Consider the following 20,973-nt stretch of genomic DNA (forward strand, 5'->3'; position numbering starts at 1 on the left):
TGCTCTTTTAACGTCTTTAAATTCAAACATCAAATATGAGAAATCTGCAGGTGATTTCACTGTGGTCATGTGACCCGTGTGTGTGTATGTGTGTGTGTGTGTGTGTGTGTGTGTGTGTGTCAGAAGAGAAAGAGCAGCAGCAGCCAGACGCCATGTTTCTGACCTGCTCAGTCTCTGAGAGCAAAAACTGCCTTGAGTCAGCAGCAGGAACATGTCTGCAAATGATTACAGCGCCGTCTACACACACACACGCACACACACACACATACACACACACAGATGTGGAAAACAAACGAGAGCCATTTACCGAGGAGAAAAACAGTGAAAAACACTGAGCAACAAGTCAACATCGTACACTGTCTCCTGCACTTTACGACTGTCCATGCACGGAAAAAAGACATCGAGGACATGTCCTCCTGCCTCCACACACACACACACACACACACACACACACACACACTGATTCACGTCACATTCCATCAGACAAAGACGTCTGATATGTTTGTGTATGTGTGAAGTCGAACTTTCTGAACAAACCGGAGCGTCATGGCAACAAGAAAGAAGCCCGAGAGCTTTAACACACACTCGTACGAGAGGGAGGGAGGGAGGGGGGGGGGGAAAAGTCAAATAAATGTCAGAGAGGACGAGAGACGTCGATAATAACAGAGGGAGACGGAGAGAGAGAGAGAGAGAAAGGACACAGGAGAATAAGAAATGTGTGAGTGTGTGTGTGTGCGTTCTTGTAGTTGTTACCTCTTTAGGACTTTTTCTGTCATAAACACAGACCTTTTCGGCTTCTTAAATGTGTTAATGTTAACAGTTTCATAGTTAACATTTGAAGACATTTTACTTTATTTGTTTTTTCATGAAAAAAACAAACATATATTTACCAACACAAAAAGGTCCAAATTTAATTTTTCCTCGATAGCTCATTATTTGGCAGTCAGTCTATTGGTGGATATGCTGAATGGCTCATTATTTGGTAGTTAGTTTGTTTGGTTGTGTTTAGAGTATAGGTCATTATTAAGTGCTCTGTCTGTTGGCGGAAATGTAAGCTCACTATCTGGCAGTCAGTCTCTTGGTGGATATGATGAATGGCTCATTATTTGGTAGTCAGTCTGATTGGTTGTGTTTATAACTATATTATAACTATATCCAGCCTGATGTTGGATTCACAATGAAATAAATATTGTAAATTAAATTAAATTTGATTAAACATATTTTTAAATAATATCACTTCATTAATTTATGCCTAATTATTTGTTTATTCTCTTATAATGTATTAAGTGTATTTAACAACTATATTGAAAATAATAAATGTAATGATTATCAATGCAACAGTCATCACAGTTACTTTATCAGGATATGACGATATACAAAATCTAACACCAAATATAGACAATTAGAAATATATACATTTAGTCATTGATTGATCGTGTTAGCCTTAAATTTAAATATCCTTATTACACATTCATGATATAATAATATTGATGTCATCAGTGACAGAGACACAGAGAGAGAGAGATAGAGTTACCTTCATCATCTTCACCATCATCATCAGTCTGTGTAAATTAGCCCAGGTGTGCATTAGCGTCATTAGCATCATTAGCATGATTATGGCTCACCTGTTTTTCCAGCATGATCATTCTTTCGGTGTCATGACCTTCGTGTGTGTGAATCCACGCGGCTTCAGCTTCACCTCACACACACTCCTCTTCCTCTGTCACCATCATATTCATCAGCATCATCATCATAATCTTCTTCTTCACAAAAATATCGCGGTGCAAAGATAAAAAAAAAAAAAAAGAACGCTCAGACACTCGCTGCTAGCTTAACGTTACCGCGGCGATGTTAGCGAAACATCCTCCTCCTCCAGCGGCGGCGACGGGTCCTCACAAGAATATAAAAACATTAAAGTGTTTTAAATCACGGAGGAAAACATATCATCATCGGTCAGTGAAGGAGGAGGAGGTGAAGGAGGAGGTGGGGGAGAGGGGGAGGGAGGGAGGACTAGCTTAACGTTAGCCTGGTAGCGTTTGTCTAAAGGCAGCGGTGATCAGGCGGTGATTTGTCCCATCGCTGCTCCGCTCTCCGTCCGTCACACTCGAGGAAAAACGGCGGGGGCGAGTCCGCGCACAGCGGCTCCAACGAAACGATCCTCCTGCCACATAATAATCCACATCCACGGCGAGGCGGAGCGGAGGAGAGCGGTCAAGTCCCGGGGAAAAGAAGAGAGGAGAGGAAGAGAGGAGAGGAGAAGAGAAGAGGAGGCAGAGGTTTGAGCACTGATGCTCCTTCGGTGAAGGAGGAGGCGGATGCTGAGGATCCGCGTGAAGCTCTGAAAAACGACGCTCATGAACGCAACACACGTAGCACGAGACACACACGCACACACACACGGAACACAAGACGCTCCTGAACGCGTCACAGTTCATTTCAAGTGTTTAAAAACACTAGAGCGAATACAGGAATCTGGCTGAATTTAATAAATCACAACATTTCTAAATAATTCACTATTGTGTTTTTTCTTTTTTTGTTCTTTTGTTTTGATGATGTCTCGTTTTTTGTCATATATTTGGGGGTAATTTCTGTCTATATTTTGCATTTTTATGGCCATATTAATCATTTTGCTGATGATCATAATTTGACCACTGGTCAAACCCATCCCTTTAAAAATGTGGTCCCTGGTAGTACCTTTGTATGCCAGTGGAGGGCAGCACACACACACACAGCCTGACAGACAAAACTCAGGAAAACCGATACCTTTTTTTTCTCCTTCCTTCCTTCCTTCCCCGCGGTGCATTGTGGGACTTTATGTAAAAGCACCATCATGGCGGTCTCCTACAGCAGAGCGGGTCTCAGTAAGGTCAGCCGGTGTCTTCTGGACTCTGCGGTTCGTGTCCTGGGACATGAGGGCACACACGGGTCCAGGAGGGCATTCAGTGCCGGCGGCAGCGGGTTCCGGTCCGGGCTGCTCTTTCTGCGGGCAGGAGGAGCCGGAGGAGGCGGCAGCAGCAGCAGTAGTCGGTGGCTCCGTTGTGCCTTCCTCCTCGGTGGAGGAGTCGGTCTGTATCAGACTGTGAAGCTCTCTGTCCGGCAGCAGCAGCAGATTCTGGCCGCTGAGGAGGAGAAGAAGAACACGGTGAGTCTGTGCTCACCTTTACCTGGGCTGCTGACGTCATCTCATTCAACACTATCAAACTTTATTAAACCAACACGTTCATTACACTTTACATTCTTACTTACTTAATTTCTTACATTCATTCATTCAAAAGTCTGTCTAATCGTGAGATAAAGTATCTGAAGTAAACATATCCTTATATTGTAGACTTAAACTGACACAGATTTCTATCAGTGGCACTGTGGTTAATGTTGGTGATGTTTAATTGTCTTCAGGGTCCAGGTTCAGGTCTGAAGTTGACCCTGTACCAGTACAAGACGTGTCCGTTCTGCAGCAAAGTACGAGCCTTCCTGGACTTCTACGGACTGCCGTATGAGATCGTGGAGGTGAACCCGGTGATGAGGAAGGAGATCAAGTGGTCGAATTACAGGAAGGTGCCCATCCTGATGGTGGACGACGTGGTGAGGGGACAAAACTGAGAAAAGCAAATGGATCAAAACCAACACAAATATTTAGACTTTCCTAAAATGTCAATGTATGAATCAATAACTTACTCTTCTTCTTCTTCTTCTTTCTTTCTCTTTTGTTGCAGCAACTGAACGACTCGTCTGTCATCATCAGCTCCATCAGGACTCATTTAATCAACCAGTGAGTTGCTGTCATTCTATATGTCTTTTGCGTTAAATATGATGCCACAATTAAAGGTCAGGTCACCCAAAAAACACAGGAGCTGCTGGTCTACTGCTGCCTCGTGTGGTGACTTTGTGTCACTGAGGTCAATCTGAACAAGGGGATTTAAACACTGAAGTGACAAAATAAGATTTTCAGTGATGGAGGCAGCAGTGGATCAACAACTCCTGTGTGCTGTGATGGTAACTTTGGTGTGGGAGAGTGAGGGGTTTACAAACGTCGGCTTCCTGTCACCCAGGAAGAAAAGCATGTCCGACGTCATCTGCTGTTACCCGGAGATGAAGGCGGTGAACGACAGAGGGAAGGAGGTGACGGAGTACAACAACAAATACTGGCTGATGCTGAGCGAAGACGAGACCTCCGCCGTTTACCCCGAGAAGGGGACGCAGAAGTAAGTCCGCGTAAGTCTGCTCCTCACACACTCGCACGGAATGTCTTTTATTTGTCTCATGCGTCTCCCTCGACTGTCTCCTCGTGTCCAGGGAGGAGATGAAGTGGCGCAAGTGGGCCGACGATTGGCTCGTGCACCTCGTCTCCCCCAACGTGTACAGAACCTCCGGCGAGGCCCTGGCCTCCTTCGACTACATCGTGCGCGAGGGCAAGTTCGGTTCCGTCGAGGGTTTCTTTGCCAAGTATGTCGGCGCGGCGGCCATGTTCCTCATCGCCAAGAGGCTGAAGAGTCGGTGAGTGGAACGGGGGAAAGTCTCCCCCCCCTCAGTCATGTGATCGCGTCAAAGACGCAGGACGCCGTTTAAATGTCGACTGTTTGTGAACCCGAACAGACACAACCTGCAGGACGACGTCAGGCAGGACCTGTACAAGGCCGTCAACGACTGGGTGGCGGCCATCGGCAAGAAGAGGAAGTTCATGGGCGGAGACTGTCCTAACCTGGCCGACCTGGTGAGCACACACTCGCGAAGATACCGATTTAAAAATTAGTGCTGGGCACGTTAACGCATGATGCGTTTCCATGACGACTGATTGGGGAAAAAGATGCCCGTGACGTCATGTTTACGTGACTCCCGATTGTTAAAATGAGTCCCTAAAGTGACGCTAAACTTTAAAAACGGAGGCACACATTTGCAGTACACAGATACGCTAGTTATTTGTAGCGCTGCTCTTTTACTTTAATAAACAGACCGCTCTAGTTCGACTGTAGGCGCGCTAACGGCGCTAAAGGAGCTAACGGAGCTAACTCGTAAACGGTGACTGGACTCCGGGCCCGCGGGATGCAAACAAGACGTCATGCAAGTTTATTTCCGGACAGTCGCCATGGAAACGCGTTAATGTTGACGCAAGATTTTTTTAATCCAGATTATCGCATTTATGAAATTTAAGAACTACAAGAAGAGAACCGTTGACATTTCAATGCTGTTGAAATTGAATTCTGATATTTTTCAACGCGGGCCCTACGTTTATACTGGAACTGTGTACGTGATTAGTACGTACAAAACGTTTCATAATTGGTCCAGTAGAGGGCAACGGCGCCACCCTGAGTTATCTCCATCAAAAAGTGCTTTGTTTTTGCCAATAAATGGCTCTTTTTTTTTTGTAATAACTATTCACATTTACTCCCACATTTATAAACACAGGGGTTACACTTGTATACACTTATATTAATAATATATAAATAATATTTTCTCACTTTTTTTGGTTGTTCAGGCCGTGTTCGGCATCCTCAGAGTGATGGAAGGTCTGCAGGCGTTTGACGACATGATGAACAACACCAAAGTCAAGACGTGGTACAGACGCATGGAGAGAGCGACGCTCAACCACGAGGGCAAAAAAGACTGAAAAAAAAAAAAACCTGGAAGAAGAAAAGAGAGCAGAGGAAAAAGGATTAATTTAAACCTGTAAGAACATTTAAATATAACCGTGTCATCACATATTTCATTTGATCTTTAATGACAAAAACTGCTTTGTGGTGGAACTGTCAGTGGGTTGTGTTTTTTTTACACTGACCTCTGCTGGTGAACAGCTGCATCTGCAACAGAAAAACAAACAGTAACTGTACATGAATGTGTTTTCTGATGCAATAATGAGAATGGAAGAATCTTGGGGGGGAAAAAAAGGTAATTTTGCACATTTTGCAAGCCTGGAATGTTTTCTGGAAAAAGTCCAGAAAATGAAAGTGGGTTTTTGGTTCTGATTGTATTGTGTAAAGATTTGAAACGAAGCTGCTTTAAATAAAGAGATTAAAAAAGGTTCAATATGCAATAATTAAGAGCCGTTAGTCTAACCCATGTAAGAGAAGTGGATACACAAACGAAAAACCACAGAAGAATTGAATATTTAGCCAAAGGACAATAGCTGGATTCTCATAACTCACCTGTGAGGCTAAAATCACTGATTTTCTCTATGAGGTTTGGTGTGGGAGAGTGAGTGGTTTGCAAACTTCAGTTTCCTGTTGGAAAAGTCTGTCTACTACATTTACTACTTACTGTAAGTACTCTGAGGTACTGGAGAAACATTCACAGTGCAGTATTTTGAGGAACCACAGGACAAAACAATGCTCAGTTATACAGATTTTAATCTTTACACAGCAGCAGATAAATACTGTATAATATTGAACTGTTTAAAATATCAGCGTTACAAATTCTCATTTATGTGATACAATAACTATAACATAATAAAGTGATGGAAAAAATCATTATGATCTACACCAATTATTTCCCCTTTTTACAAAAAAATATATATACATAATTTGCGGTAAATCCTTCAGTCCTTGTGATCTTCTCTCGTTAATTGGGAGGCCGTCCTCGTCCTCTTCCCCGTCCTCGTCCCGGACCGGGTTGAGGTCCTCTGGCGTTTCCGGGAGGTCCCGGTCTGGGTCCCGGCCCGCGGGTCACCGGTCCTCTGGGGTTTTGAGCAGCCAGAGACACGTCCTTCTGCAGGTTCACGCCTTTCCCCGCCGCTCCAGGCTTGGTTTTGGTCGCCTTGCTTCCCTTCTCCACGACGACTTCTGAGGAGACGGAGGACAGAGTGGTTCAGATGGGGGAGAGACGGGGACAAAAACAAAAACGGCTGCAGTAAAGCAGTGCGAGGAGCAGTGTGTGATGGTGACCGGGTGGAGGAGGCTCCTCTTCGACGGGAGGCGGTGCCAGGGACTTGTCGGGCAGCAGGTCCTCCAGGTCCTTCATCACCTGATTGGTGCTGTCCTTGTTGTTCCTGCGGTTCTTCTCCTCGTCTCGAGCCTAAATGAACCACAGACTTGTTCAGTTTTTTCCACGTAGATGCTATAGCTAATGCTATGCATGATGCTAACGTTGTTGTAAGATCTTCTGGTTCCTATAGAATCTTTGGGAGCCTATTCTGACTGGTTTTCTTTCTCCCTGTCACCCGATTGGAGGACGTGGATGGTGACGTAGCTTATTTATGTGTGTTTGTTCTTTTTTATACACATAAACTGTGGGTTAAGTCTCTAAAAACAAACATTTTCACAGTCAAAAGTGACACACTGGTACCGACCATCTGCATTTTCCTCTTCAGGTCATTGTTTGCTTGTTGATAACCTTTAGACACCGCGTTCAGGTAATAAAGGGCCAACCTGTGATGTCACACAACAGACAAGGTTGACTTAATACACAGTGATTCTGTGTATTTATAGACAAATATTTGAATATTCTAAACTGCAGTGCATGAGAGCAAGTGAAAATAATGCAGGGCTCACGATCCACTGAGCACATTTTCAGTTTAGCATCTTTTTTAATGTCTACGTCGTCAAATAAATAGTTTAAAAGGCAAATGTATAAAGAGATGGTTTGATGTGAGACACGTACACCATGAGGAGAACAGCGGGCATGATGAGTCCGGGGTTTGTGGCGTAACCAAAAATGTTCCCTATGAAAGCAGGGAGGTCCTGATCGATGGTCTCCATGACAACGTCGTACATCTGCGCCTGACCACTGGCGGAAGAAGAAAAAAAATGGAAGCGAGTGATCTGCAGACTAGCAGAGCCAGGAAATGAACCCACAACTTTCCAGTCGAAAGACAACTCTGAGCCACAGATTCACTGACCTGAACGGACCGCAGTCGAAGGACGGCGGTAAAGTCATGATGGTGTAGACGACGGGCAGCAGACTGAGGAAGAGCACGAGCAGCAGCAGACCCATGTAGAAGTTGTTGGAGCGCGAGGCCTTGAAGACGCGCTCGTGCGGCACGTTACAGGACATGACGGCCCAGCACTGGTAATACATGGACGTCAGGAGACGCAGGACGTTCATGCCCACCAGACCTGGAGCGTAAAACGCCCCCATCCTGTTCCACATGGATGATGAACACATGAATGACAACCAACGAGCATGAAAACATTAAAAAATAAAGTCTATACAGTAGCTACCTCACATAGCAAGCTAGCGAATAGTTTTCACCTAGCATGATAGGTAACGTTGAGATAGCTACCTGACATAGCCAGCTAATAGCAAAATAAATAAATAGGCAGGCAGGAGATAGATATTAGCCAGCTAGCAAGAGAGATAGATAACTTTGAGTAAGCTTACCTGACAAGATAGCTAGCTAGCTAATAGCACGATAAATAGACGGACACAAAGACAGATAGCTATTAGCTGGCTAGTAAGATAGATATAGATAGATATTCACCATATCATTCCTTGATTAAAGATGAGTCCGAGCACATTCCCACTGATGTCAAACTCTCCATATGAAGGCTGATGAAAACAAATACAACATTATTAGCGTTAGCTTCCATTAACAAAATCCTCACATTTAAAGGCGCCATATGTAAGAATGTGGCCAAAAACGGTTACTACACTCAAATTCAAAATACAGAGGTCTTTTAGGTTTCGTTTTCTCCGCCATTGTAGCCCAGACGTAACTGGAAACTCGTGGTTGCTCGGCAACGATTGGTAGACGGCGGTAGGTGGCGCCACATGTCAAAACGTGATTTGCATTATGATTATTACATATTATGAGGATTTTACCAGTTGCTTTAAATTTGTTACATAATGCACCTTTAATAATTTTTTTTGAAGAGCGAACAAATATTATTTATGCCGCATCTAAAACACAGTAAACTCTTAATTCTCTTTAGAGCTTTACTTTCATGGGAAAAATAAAATAGTATATAAAAATGCTGCTGTTTGAAATATAAATAAGGAGCATGTGTCGACTGTGTTTACAGATACAGATATGCGCATGTAGGACTATTGACCAGGATGATTGCACGCTCTCTGTAATTACACCGTCAGTGCAGTGTCGCCTTTCTCACGGTGTTGCAGATCGCCTGTGTTGCCAGATGTCAGTGTGTGGTGTCAGGTTGACTCGAAATCCAACACAAACTGTGCTGTACTCACACATTAAGTGTGTGTGTGTGTGTGTGTAAAATAATCCCATAGAGGATGATGGACGAGGGAAAGTCACTGTTAAACCTGGAGCTGAGTAATCTGCACAGGCTCCACAATAAAACACTCATTTAAAGGCGCCGTATGTAAGAATGTGGCCAAAAACGGTTACTACATTCAAATTCAAAACACCGAGGTCTTTTAGGTTTCGTTTTCAGACCTAACTGGCAACCCGTGGTTGCTCGGCAGCTGAGACTCTACTGACTGCAATGATTGGTAGGTGGCGCCACATGCCAAAACAGGATTTCAAAACATAAACATGATTTGCAGTCTGCAAAATATTTTTTTTTAATGCAAATATTTTGTCTGTACTGTTGTTGTTGGTGAGTTCAGTTTGTTATATGAACATTATTCCTGAGTCTCTGTGACATATTAGGAGGATTTTTTTGGTCAGTTGATTTAGATTTATTACATAATGCACCTTTAACCAAACAAAGCAAAGCAAAACATGAGAGCTCACAAATCCAGCCTCCAGGTCCCAGCACCAGCAGTAGTTGAGGAAGCGGACGATGACCGCTCGCGCAAAATCCCCAATCAGGATGGTCAAATATGTCACCTGCACGTCCGACACGATGAGCTTCACAAACTCCTGCAGAAGAAAAACAACAATAAAATCTTCACCACAACCTGTCTTGGCAGATACTGCACGTTAGAGTCTGGAATTCTCTCTTTAATATTGTAAATGTTTTTGTCTTACTATGTAAAGAGCTTTGACATAATATATGTTGTGATTGTCTCTATATAAATCAAATATTAGTATAATGCGTATAAAGTGCTGACTATTCCGACTCCCGTCTCCCAGCACGGTCCTCTGATAACGTCGGATGGATCCATGTTAGGAGGAGGAATATCGGTGGTGTTGAAGTGGAGGCTGTAGTTTGCGTAGTATTCATTCAACAGCCATTCAGTGCTGTTCTTGATCACCTTCTCTCTCTCCAGCTGAAGAAGAGAAAAACACGGCGAAGAAGAGTCAAAGCTGCAGAATCACTCACACGTCCATACATACTTGGGTGATCACAGACCCGTCCATCCATCCATTTTCTACTGACCCATCATGTAAAAATTCAAAAACTGTAGCCGTACCTTTGCCGTAACCTCATCAAACAGAGCAAAGAGGAAAGTGTAAAGGTTTCCCAGGAAGAGGGCAAAGATTCGACCCAGCTGCCACTTGAGAGCGATTCGGGGATGATAATCTTCCAACTCGGCGATGGTTTCAAACAGAGGAGGACACACCAGCCCCAGCACAGACATCACAAACTCCAACTGCACGCAAGAGAAAAGACGGAGCTCCTTTCTTAAATCTCGGCTCTACCGCCAAAAACAAAAAAATGTCCAGGCGTTCGCTCTGAACTTGCCTCGTTCTTTTGAAACCAGGAGAGTTCGGAGTCTTCCATCTCGGCGAACTCCTGAGAACGTTTGACCACAAAGTAGATGAGAAACCCACTTCCTCCCAGGCAGCACAGGATCATGGCGTTTGCCAGAACCCGGAGGAACCTTCGCAGGTGGATGTTCTCGTCTTTCTGGTTCTCCTGCTCATCCACGATGGATTCCTACGGCGAGGAGACGCAAAACAAAATAAGCAACTCATAATTAGGTCAACGTGAAAGGGAAGGTCTACAAGATCTGCTGTGGTGACCCTTAAAGGGAGAAGCCGAAGGTAATGTGAGCTATTCAATACATCCACCAGCTGATTGAGTGCCAAATAATGAGCTGTTCTAAACATCCACCAACTGACTGGGTGTCAAATAATGAGCTGTTCTATAAATCCACCAAGGGACTGACTGCCATTGAATGAGCTGTTCTAAACATACACAAACTGGCTGCCAAATACTGAGCTATTATATACATCCACCAACTGACTGGGTGCCAAATAATGAGCTGTTTCCATAAATCCACCAAGGGACTGACTGCCATTGAATGAGCTGTTCTAAACATACACAAACTGGCAGCCAAATACTGAGCTATTCTATACATCCTCCAACTGACTGAGTGCCAAATAATGAGCTGTTCTAAGCATCCACCAATTGACTGGGTGCCAAATAATGAGCTGTTCTATAAATCCACCAAGGGACTGACCGCCATTGAATGGGCTGTTCTAAACATACACAAACTGGCTGCCAAATACTGAGCTAGTATATACATCCACCAACTGACTGGGTGCCAAATAATGAGCTGTTCTATAAATCCACCAAGGGACTGACCGCCATTGAATGAGCTGTTCTAAACATACACAAACTGGCTGCCAAATACTGAGCTATTCTATACATCCACCAACAAACTGACTGCCAAATAATGAGCTATCTTATACATCGATCAACTGGCACCCAGTCAGTTGATCGATGTATTTGTCTGTTGGTGGATGAATAGAATGGCTAATATATAAATAACAGCTCGTTATTTTGCAGACAGTTACTTGGTGGATTTGTAGAATATCTAATTATTTAGCAGTTTCCTGGTGGATATAGGGAGCAGCTCATTATTTGGCAGTCCGCCTCCTCTCTAAGCCATACATCCTAGCAGGTCTCTCCCTCTACCGTCTCATAGAACTTCCCTTTCTCTTGTGTTTATATAGATTGTATGAAAAGTATTACTCCAAACACTGCTGCTACACTCAGTCACGACTCAAACACACACCGGCTAACCTTGAAGCTGGTGGTGATGGAGGCAAACTTGTTGTCTGCAGTTTCAGGATTTCCGATCAGATAATCCCAGCTGGTGAACATCTTCCAGCTGAAGGTGAACTCTCCTTCCTCCGCTCCGTCTCCTCCTTCGTTTGAGTTACGAGCCATTCTGAAAACACACACTTTCAGTACCATCAAATCAAACATGTACTGTACATGTGACTGTGTGTGTGTGTGTGTGTCTGTGTGTGTCGCCCACGTTCTAATGACAACCATCAGGCTGTAGCCAAAGATCCCGACCCCCACGAGCAGGTACGACAGAGGGAGTCTGAACTGCAGCAGCCCGATGGTTCGCTTGTGGTCGTAGAAACCGTAGAACAGGAAAGAGTACTTGCAGTATCCCTGTTTGAGTAAACACAGAAACCTCTTTGAAGCAAGTGCAAGACAACCCCAATTACCCTGATACCTGAATTTAACACCTGTGGTGGTTCAATGTCTTGTTGTGAGAAACAGAAATTGCTGTCACACTCTAGCCAGATGCCGGCAGTGTTAGCTTTATTTCCGATGTTCATCAGGAAGAAGTGATTCCAAGAATTGAAAAACACAAGAAAACATACGTCAGTCTGGTGTTTTTCTGTTGCACATGTAAGTACTCTCTGTTCTCAATGTACTGAAGTGTATTTGCACTTCCTGGATGTTATTCCTGTTATTGTTGTAAAGGCGTTTGCTCAGCGGTGAGTTATTGTGAGGTTATCCTCGGAGTCAACACAAGGGGGAGCTACATAGGGAAGAAGGCGCCAAACTTGCAAAAGTTCCTCTTGACGTCATCTAATCTTTTCCGGTGAGACGTTTAGCCTGGACGACCGTGGAAAACGTTGTTTGTTTGTTTGTTTTACGAATCATTAGGTCAGGATTATCGGTTACCTTTCTCACCGGTTTTTACCTGAATTACGTGTGTCCAGTTGTGTTTGGTAACACTGTAAGCTGCGGTAACACAAAAGTCGACACAACAATGTGCTTCACCGGTCATTAATTAGGTAACCTAGGAAAGGATTATCTTGTCGTAACCTGCTGTGACCTTGTTGTGTCAGGCAGCAGAAGCTCCGCTCTCAGTTGCACGGTAAACAAAAGCGTGTCAAGTTGTGAAACCTCAGAGAAGAGTTTGCTAGAACAATTTTTCTGACCAGCAGATCATTTGAGTTTGAGGCCCCTGACATAAACTGAGTCATAATTAGCAGCAAAGAACCTCACGCCAAAGTCAAAGAGCACAGAGTAGTCCATGGCTGTGGGCTGCTCTTCCCGGGGAACCGTTTTCCTGGGAATGGTTCCGTAGGGAAGACCCATGAGGAGCTGAAAACACCAAACAGTGTCTGTTAAATCAGGATTCTCCCTCATAACGACCTGTAATTTAAAAAAAAAACCAAAAAAAACTTGTCGTACCTCGGGCAGAACCACCAGGCCAAACATGAAGCCGAACAGAACCAAGTTCAGACCGTACATCCACCTCAGGAAGATGAAGTACGACGCCACGGACGACCCAAAGTGACCTGTGGTTCAGCAGAACAAAGCTGCACTCAGGAGTCCAACAACAACAACAACAGCTGCTGCTGCTAACACTTTGTGTTTGAAAGTCTACTTCCTATTTCCTTGAAGATATCAAGACTATCAAGACAAAGTGTTACCCAACAGCTAAACAGAAACAGCAGTAAATCATAAATCTGCGGTTATCTTTGGTACCAACTTTCTACTTCTTTAATCTTCCTCTCCCACGGGATACAGGCCGTCTTAAAGTTGTCAAAGTCACGATTAAACTTGATCATTTTCTGAGGAGAGGGAAAAAACAGTCATCCATTTTTCATATTATACATGTGAACATTAGCATTAGACACACTGTGACCAAGATTATAGATGTAAATAGTAAATGAAAGTGGGCCCGGTGTCGAGCCCTGTGGTACACCCTTGATGATTGATACAGTATCAGAACTTGTATATTTAAAGGTGCATTATGTAATAAATCTAAAGCAACTGGCCATAAAATCCTCCTAATATGTCACAGAGACTCAGGAATAATGTTCATATAACAAACTGAACTCACCAACAACAACAGTACAGACAAAATATTTGCATTAAAAAAAATATTTTGCAGACTGCAAATCATGTTTATGTTTTGAAATCATGTTTCGGCGTCATGTGGCGCCACCTACCGCCGTCTACCAATCATTGCAGTCAGCCGCCGAGCAACCACGGGTTGCCAGTCACGGGTTGCCATTCTTACATATGGCACCTTTAAGTTAGTAAAAGTAGCCGATCACCTTTTTCATCATGACTTTAAAGGCGTAAAGACGTCTGCCTTTTCCTTTTCCGAGTGCTCCTTCAAACTTTTCCACAAAGCCCTGAGCCTCCCTGAGAAAAAAAAAACACACACACACACACACACACACACACACACACACACACACACACACACACACACACACGGACAGTATGACAGTATGTAGTATCTGAGGGTTTAATCAGTGGAAACAGGATGTTAGAGGAGCAGGTGGAGGATGATTCACTGACTGATGATACTTCACTACTTACACTTGACAAGCAGGAGGCCACTACATGCATTAAACAGTGTCAAGCTCGTGAAAAGAGGAGCTCACGTATTGCGTTTCCTTCCTGAGAAATACACACCACTGTTACCACACACACACACACACACATTCTTGTACTTGCTGCATACTGAGGACCAGCATTTCCACTTTATAAATCAACACAATTACAAATATCTACTTCATGAATGACATCTATATAGAACTACTGGTTGCAGTAACATAAAATGTTTGCAGGTGGCGCCCCAGAGCAAAAAGGGCTGGAAAACTGTTTCGATTTTTTTTTAAATTTTTGGTCAAAATTTTTACAAAAACATCATACTTATACTATGTCGAGCCAAAATGTAAAAAAGACATTTGACCAAATATTTTTGGTCCAAAATTTGACCCAACATCTTTGGTCCAAAATGGTACCCCAAATTTTTGGTCCAAAATGGTACCCCAAATTTTTGGTCCAAAATTTTACCCCAAATTTTTGGTCCAAAATTTTACCCCAAATTTTTGGTCCAAAATTTTACCCCACATTTTTGGTCCCAAATTTTTTTTTTTTTTTTTTTTGGCAAATTGAGTATAGCATGTTATAGCAACCTAAGGAAGTGATTTCAATGAAAACAAAGTGAGGACCCTCACTGGTCCTCAGTATGCCGCAAGTACAAGAACACACACACACACACACACACACACACACACACACACACACACACACACACACACACACACACACACACACACACACAGAGAGAGAGAGTTATCTCCGCCAAGGAGCTAATGTTGTTGGCAGCATTTGTCTGTGTGTGAGTCCGTTCTAAGCTGCATAATGGAAAAATTAAAAATAGGATTTTGATGCATTTGTGTGAGGATGAAGTTTACGACCCAACGAATAAAGGTGTAGATTTCTGAGGGGCCTTGGCGGAGGTTTGAGATCCTCATCACATGTACATGACATGAGTGATGGTTGACATGAAGGACGAGGGGAAACGAGAGCGAGCCACTGGGTGTTTTTTTTTTTTTCGTTTTTTTTTACTTGAGCAGCACGAGTCGTTTCTTCATGCGCCACGGTTTGTTCCTCAGCGTCGCGATCAGTTTCTTCTTCTCCTCCACCTCGTCCTTCAGCGACGCCAGCTCTCCCTCCGACATCGAGTCTTCGTCGGACCCCGAGGATCCGGAGGAGGAGCTGCTGTGGGGAGAGAGCCGCGTCACGTCATGCTAGGGTTTTTGATTTAAAAAAAAAAAAAAAAAGACCCAAAACGTCTGTATTTCATGCACCAAAAGTAGAAAAATCTCAAATATTCTCACGTAAAAACATGTTTATTTACCTGCATGTGTCTGATACTGTATCAATCATCAAGGGTGTACCACAGGGCTCGACGCCGGGCCCACTTTCATTCACTATTTACAGCTATAATCTGCGTCACAATGTGTCTAATGCTAACGTTCATATTGTTTGCTGATGACACACACATTTTCATGACTTTAAAGCAAGTATTTGGTGGGAAAAAAAAAACTGAGGCTACAACTGTGTTTTTTTTGTTTGTTTCATTTGTTTTTAATTTTTCTTTTACGCCGTAAAACATTTGTTTAGTTTTACGGTGATATGGAGACGTACACGCAGAGCTCGACGTACGCTTGACACATTTATTGATTTCCTTGAGTTGTACCACAGATTGCAAATCCCTGGCTCTGACACTGGTTTTTATAGAGAGTTTATGGCGATGAGTGATCCGTTTTCACAGAAATGTACTGGTAAACACTTTGTTTTTGATCTTTTTGCAACATAATTGGTCCCTAACTGTGTATATTTACTGTTATTTAAGATTTCTATCTACCTTAAATATGTGAATGTGATACGTGGCAGTGTGACATGAGGTAGAACAGTTGTTATAAAACATGATTATGAAAAGTAAATCTGATCTAAGCTGAATCAGAATGTAATTAAAACCTGAATAATAATAATAATAACAATATGGCAGATCATGTTGATGTACAGTGTTTCGTCTTCTGTGATTTACGGCGTATATGAGGACGTAGAACGATCAAACGATCAGGTTTGTCAGAGAATACTGCACCTGTTCGCCTTCCCCTTCTTCTTCTTGTCCTTGTCGCCGTCCTTCCCGCCGTTCTTTTTACCGTTTCCCTTCTTGTCCTTATTCTGCTCCTCCTTCTCCTTCTTGGACACGGGCTTCCCTCCTCTTCTCTTCTTCTTGCCTCGCTCTTCCTCGCTCTCCTCGTCGCTCTCGTCCTTCTTCGCCGCTTTCCTCCTGGACGCTTTGGACCCTTTGCTTTTCACGCTGCGTTTGTCGTCCACCTCGTCGTCGTCGTCGTCGTCGTCGCCTCTGGGCTTTGCCCTCTTCTTTCGTCCCTTTCTCCGCGGCGCCTCGTCTTCGTCCTCGTCTTCGTCCTCGTCCTCGTCGCTGGCCTGTTTGGGTCTTCGCTGCGGCTTCATTCTTCTGTTTTTACTTCTTTTTCTCGCCTCCTCTGAGAAAACACAAGTCATATTCACTGGAAGTCGAAGAAACGTCAACGTTTACGACTGGTGCGTAAAACTGTGTGTCATCTGCATACGCGTTGAGCGATGTTTTTGGGGGGATTTCTAAAGGATTGTAACTTTGGAAATGTGGTTTTCAGACTTTATTCTCCAACAGATTTCAGATGTAACGCCGTCTATATCACGGTGTCATCGGCGTCAATCTTGAACCAAACAGTGGTAGCTCTTTTACATAGAATGAGAAAAGAAGCGGTCCCGATGTAGAGCCCTGCGGAACTACGACATTTTTACTATTGTTTCAGTTCTTAAGGTACTTGTTGACCCACATGATGAAGGCAGACTTTGTCTTGTTTCTTTTCTAATTAGCATAAAACGCTAACTACACAGTAACATAGACCTTTTTGAGTTAAATCACATGACTTTTAGTGGTAGTTATCAATAAAAACTTCCAAAACTTCACCATCTTTAGTCAAATGTTTACGATTTTGCAAAATTTAGTCAAAAACTTTTCTCCACTTTTTGAGTTATGATGCTCGCTTAAAAAAACAACTTAACTTAGTTGAATAAATTAAAGACAGAGAAGCTGTAATTTAACATAGTTTTCAAGACATAATATTTTCGAAAATGTAATTATCTCTATCTATAAAAAGCAAAAACTCACCTTCACTTCCACCAGACGACTGAGCGTCAACCTCCATCCCAACTGTAACACGAAAACAAAATATAAATTCAGGGGTGAAACACCTTAAACCAGTTTAAAACAAAGTTTTAACTATTTGACTATTACGATTTATATAAGTAAAAATGTCTCAAGATGAAAATTGACGGCATAAAATGAAATAAAAATAGCAAACTCACCATCTTCAACATCAATTGCAGCATTGTTTTTCCTTTTTGGAGGCATTTTAGTGACTCATTCATTCACTGATGTTTGTTCTCTTCTGTTCACTTCATCACTGACTCACTGAGTGTGAGCGACACACACACACACACACACACAGACACACACACACTGGTCAAAGCCCAGGCTCCTTGACAACAGTCAAAGACACACCTGACGGGGGGAGAAGTCACATAATAGACCTGTCAATCAAAAAATGCTAATGGTCACCTGACACGTGTTTTAATTAAACTCTGTTTGTGTTATTGCTGTTAAACTATGATCACAATTTCACAAGGAAACACATTTGATCAACAGAAAACTGGCGTTTGGACACTTGTAAGTTTCATTTGTGAGCCGGAAAGATGACACCAGAGAAAATGTAGACATAAAAGGTCAGCAGTCATTAAAGTTGGATGGAAACTTAAGTAACAAGTGGAAGGAGCCACTGTAGTTACTGTAAATAAGACGGTTTTTAGATGCGGTTTTATAGGTTTAGTGCAGTCATAGTTGATCATACAACACATTAAAAACAACAAGAGGGGAAACATGTGCAAATTAAAGCTGCCAGCAGGTGGCGCTATGCCCTTGAGGTCTCTTATCTCAATTGTGACATTTTGTGCAGAGAAAGTCGACATAGAGTTACAGACTCACTGTTGGATGAAGTTCCTGTTGGTAGACGTTGGTTCAGGGTTTGCTCGCACTTCCAAATCCCGATGGTTCAATTTGCGAAACGTTTTAGTAACTTTTCGTCTTGTGTGTCGCGTACAAAAGTTGTTATTGCTCAAATTCAAAATGGCCGACTTCCTGTTGAGTTGTGGTCATGGCTGTGACAAGTTTACACCAAGTTTTGTTCAATTTTGTCCAAATTAGTTTTGGCTTCCTCCATCCATGTTCCAACTGAGGTGGCGCTACTGAGCCATTTTGCATCACTTTAAATGTATTTTCCTTATTTTATAAAAAGGTTTTTGCCAGTTAAGATTAACAGCAGAACACAAGTAACAACTGCAGATTAGCATCAGAACACAAGGAACAACTGCAGATTAGCATCAGAACACAAGTAACAACTGCAGATTAGCATCAGAACACAAAGAACAACTGCAGATTAGCATCAGAACACAAGTAACAACTGCAGATTAGCATCGGAACACAAGGAACAACTGCAGATTAGCATCCGAACACAAGTAACAACTGCAGATTAGCATCAGAACACAAGTAACAACTGCAGATTAGCATCGGAACACAAGTAACAACTGCAGATTAGCATCAGAACACAAGTAACAACTGCAGATTAGCATCGGAACACAAGTAACAACTGCAGATTAGCATCAGAACACAAGTAACAACTGCTGATTAGCATCAGAACACAAGAAACAACTGCAGATTAGCATCAGAACACAAGTAACAACTGCAGATTAGCATCAGAACACAAGTAACAACTGCAGATTAGCATCGGAACACAAGTAACAACTGCAGATTAGCATCAGAACACAAGTAACAACTGCAGATTAGCATCAGAACACATTAACAACTGCAGATTAGCATCGGAACACAAGTAACAACTGCAGATTAACAGCAGAACACAAGCAACAACTGCAGATTAGCATCAGAACACAAGTAACAACTGCAGATTAGCATCAGAACACATTGAACAACTGCAGATTAGCATCAGAACACAAGTAACAACTGCAGATTAACAGCAGAACAAAAGTAACAACTGCAGATTAGCATCAGAACACAAGTAACAACTGCAGATTAACAGCAGAACACAAGTAACAACTGCAGATTAGCATCAGAAAACAAGTTACAACTGCAGATTAGCATCAGAACACAAGTAACAACTGCAGATTAGCATCAGAACACAAGTAACAACTGCAGATTAGCATCAGAACAAAGGTAACAACTGCAGATTAGCATCAGAACAAAAGTAACAACTGCAGATTAGCATCAGAACACAAGTAACAACTGCAGATTAGCATCAGAACACAAGTAACAACTGCAGATTAGCATCAGAACACAAGTAACAACTGCAGATTAGCATCAGAACACAAGTAACAACTGCAGATTAGCATCAGAACACAAGTAACAACTGCAGATTAACAGCAGAACACAAGTAACAACTGCAGATTAGCATCAGAACACAAGTAACAACTGCAGATTAGCATCAGAACACAAGTAACAACTGCAGATTAGCATCAGAACACAAGTAACAACTGCAGATTAGCATCAGAACACAGGTAACAACTGCAGATGAGCATCAGAACAAAAGTAACAACTGCAGATTAGCATCGGAACACAAGTAACAACTGCAGATTAGCATCGGAACACAAGTAACAACTGCAGATTAGCATCGGAACACAAGTAACAACTGCAGATTAGCATCGGAACACAAGTAACAACTGCAGATTAGCATCGGAACACAAGTAACAACTGCAGATTAGCATCAGAACACAAGGAACAACTGCAGAGTAGCATCTGAACACAAGTAACAACTGCAGATTAGCATCAGAACACAAGTAACAACTGCAGATTAGCATCAGAACACAAGGAACAACTGCAGAGTAGCATCTGAACACAAGTAACAACTGCAGATTAGCATCAGCACACAAGTAACAACTGCAGATTAGCATCAGAACACAAGTAACAACTGCAGATTAGCATCAGAACACAAGTAACAACTGCAGATTAGCATCAGAACAAAAGTAACTACTGCAGATTAGCATCAGAACACAAGTAACAACTGCAGATTAGCATCAGAACACAAGTAACAACTGCAGATTAGCATCAGAACACAAGTAACAACTGCAGATTAGCATCAGAACACAAGTAACAACTGCAGATTAGCATCAGAACACAAGTAACAACTGCAGATTAGCATCAGAACACAAGTAACAACTGCAGATTAGCATCAGAACACAAGTAACAACTGCAGATTAGCATCAGAACACAAGTAACAACTGCAGATTAGCATCAGAACACAAGTAACAACTGCAGATTAGCATCAGAACACAAGTAACAACTGCAGATTAGCATCAGAACAAAAGTAACAACTGCAGATTAGCATCAGAACACAAGTAACAACTGCAGATTAGCATCAGAACACAAGTAACAACTGCAGAGTAGCATCAGAACACAAGTAACAACTGCAGATTAGCATCAGAACACAAGGAACAACTGCAGATTAGCATCATAACACAAGTAACAACTGCAGATTGAGGA

The 20,973-nt window shown here is 42.6% G+C and overlaps 2 protein-coding genes across 2 annotated transcripts; one reads left to right on the forward strand and one right to left on the reverse strand.

Annotated features, from left to right (window-relative positions):
• Positions 1-3,034: 3,034 nt before the first annotated feature.
• On the forward strand, positions 3,035-6,379 carry ptgesl (prostaglandin E synthase 2-like). Its single transcript, XM_083905058.1, has 7 exons — positions 3,035-3,142; positions 3,397-3,582; positions 3,714-3,769; positions 4,050-4,202; positions 4,294-4,494; positions 4,594-4,711; positions 5,474-6,379. The coding sequence occupies exons 2-7, from the start codon at positions 3,520-3,522 to the stop codon at positions 5,603-5,605; spliced, it is 723 nt and encodes a 240-aa protein (XP_083761184.1). The 5' UTR covers positions 3,035-3,142; positions 3,397-3,519; the 3' UTR covers positions 5,606-6,379.
• A 173-nt stretch (positions 6,380-6,552) lies between these two features.
• On the reverse strand, positions 6,553-17,778 carry tmc2b (transmembrane channel-like 2b; the record flags this gene model as incomplete). Its single annotated transcript, XM_083905081.1, has 20 exons — positions 6,553-6,773; positions 6,876-7,005; positions 7,280-7,358; positions 7,591-7,716; positions 7,829-8,068; positions 8,411-8,478; positions 9,632-9,760; positions 9,952-10,110; positions 10,255-10,434; positions 10,527-10,721; positions 11,814-11,961; positions 12,052-12,194; positions 13,044-13,142; positions 13,233-13,339; positions 13,534-13,615; positions 14,105-14,195; positions 15,414-15,566; positions 16,456-16,864; positions 17,536-17,577; positions 17,733-17,778. The coding sequence occupies 20 exons, from the start codon at positions 17,776-17,778 to the stop codon at positions 6,553-6,555; spliced, it is 2,847 nt and encodes a 948-aa protein (XP_083761207.1).
• Between the last annotated feature and the right edge of the window lie 3,195 nt (positions 17,779-20,973).

Source organism: Microchirus variegatus (genome assembly GCF_963457635.1).
Source record: "Microchirus variegatus genome assembly, chromosome: 18".
In the NCBI taxonomy this organism is placed as follows: Eukaryota; Metazoa; Chordata; class Actinopteri; order Pleuronectiformes; family Soleidae; genus Microchirus; species Microchirus variegatus.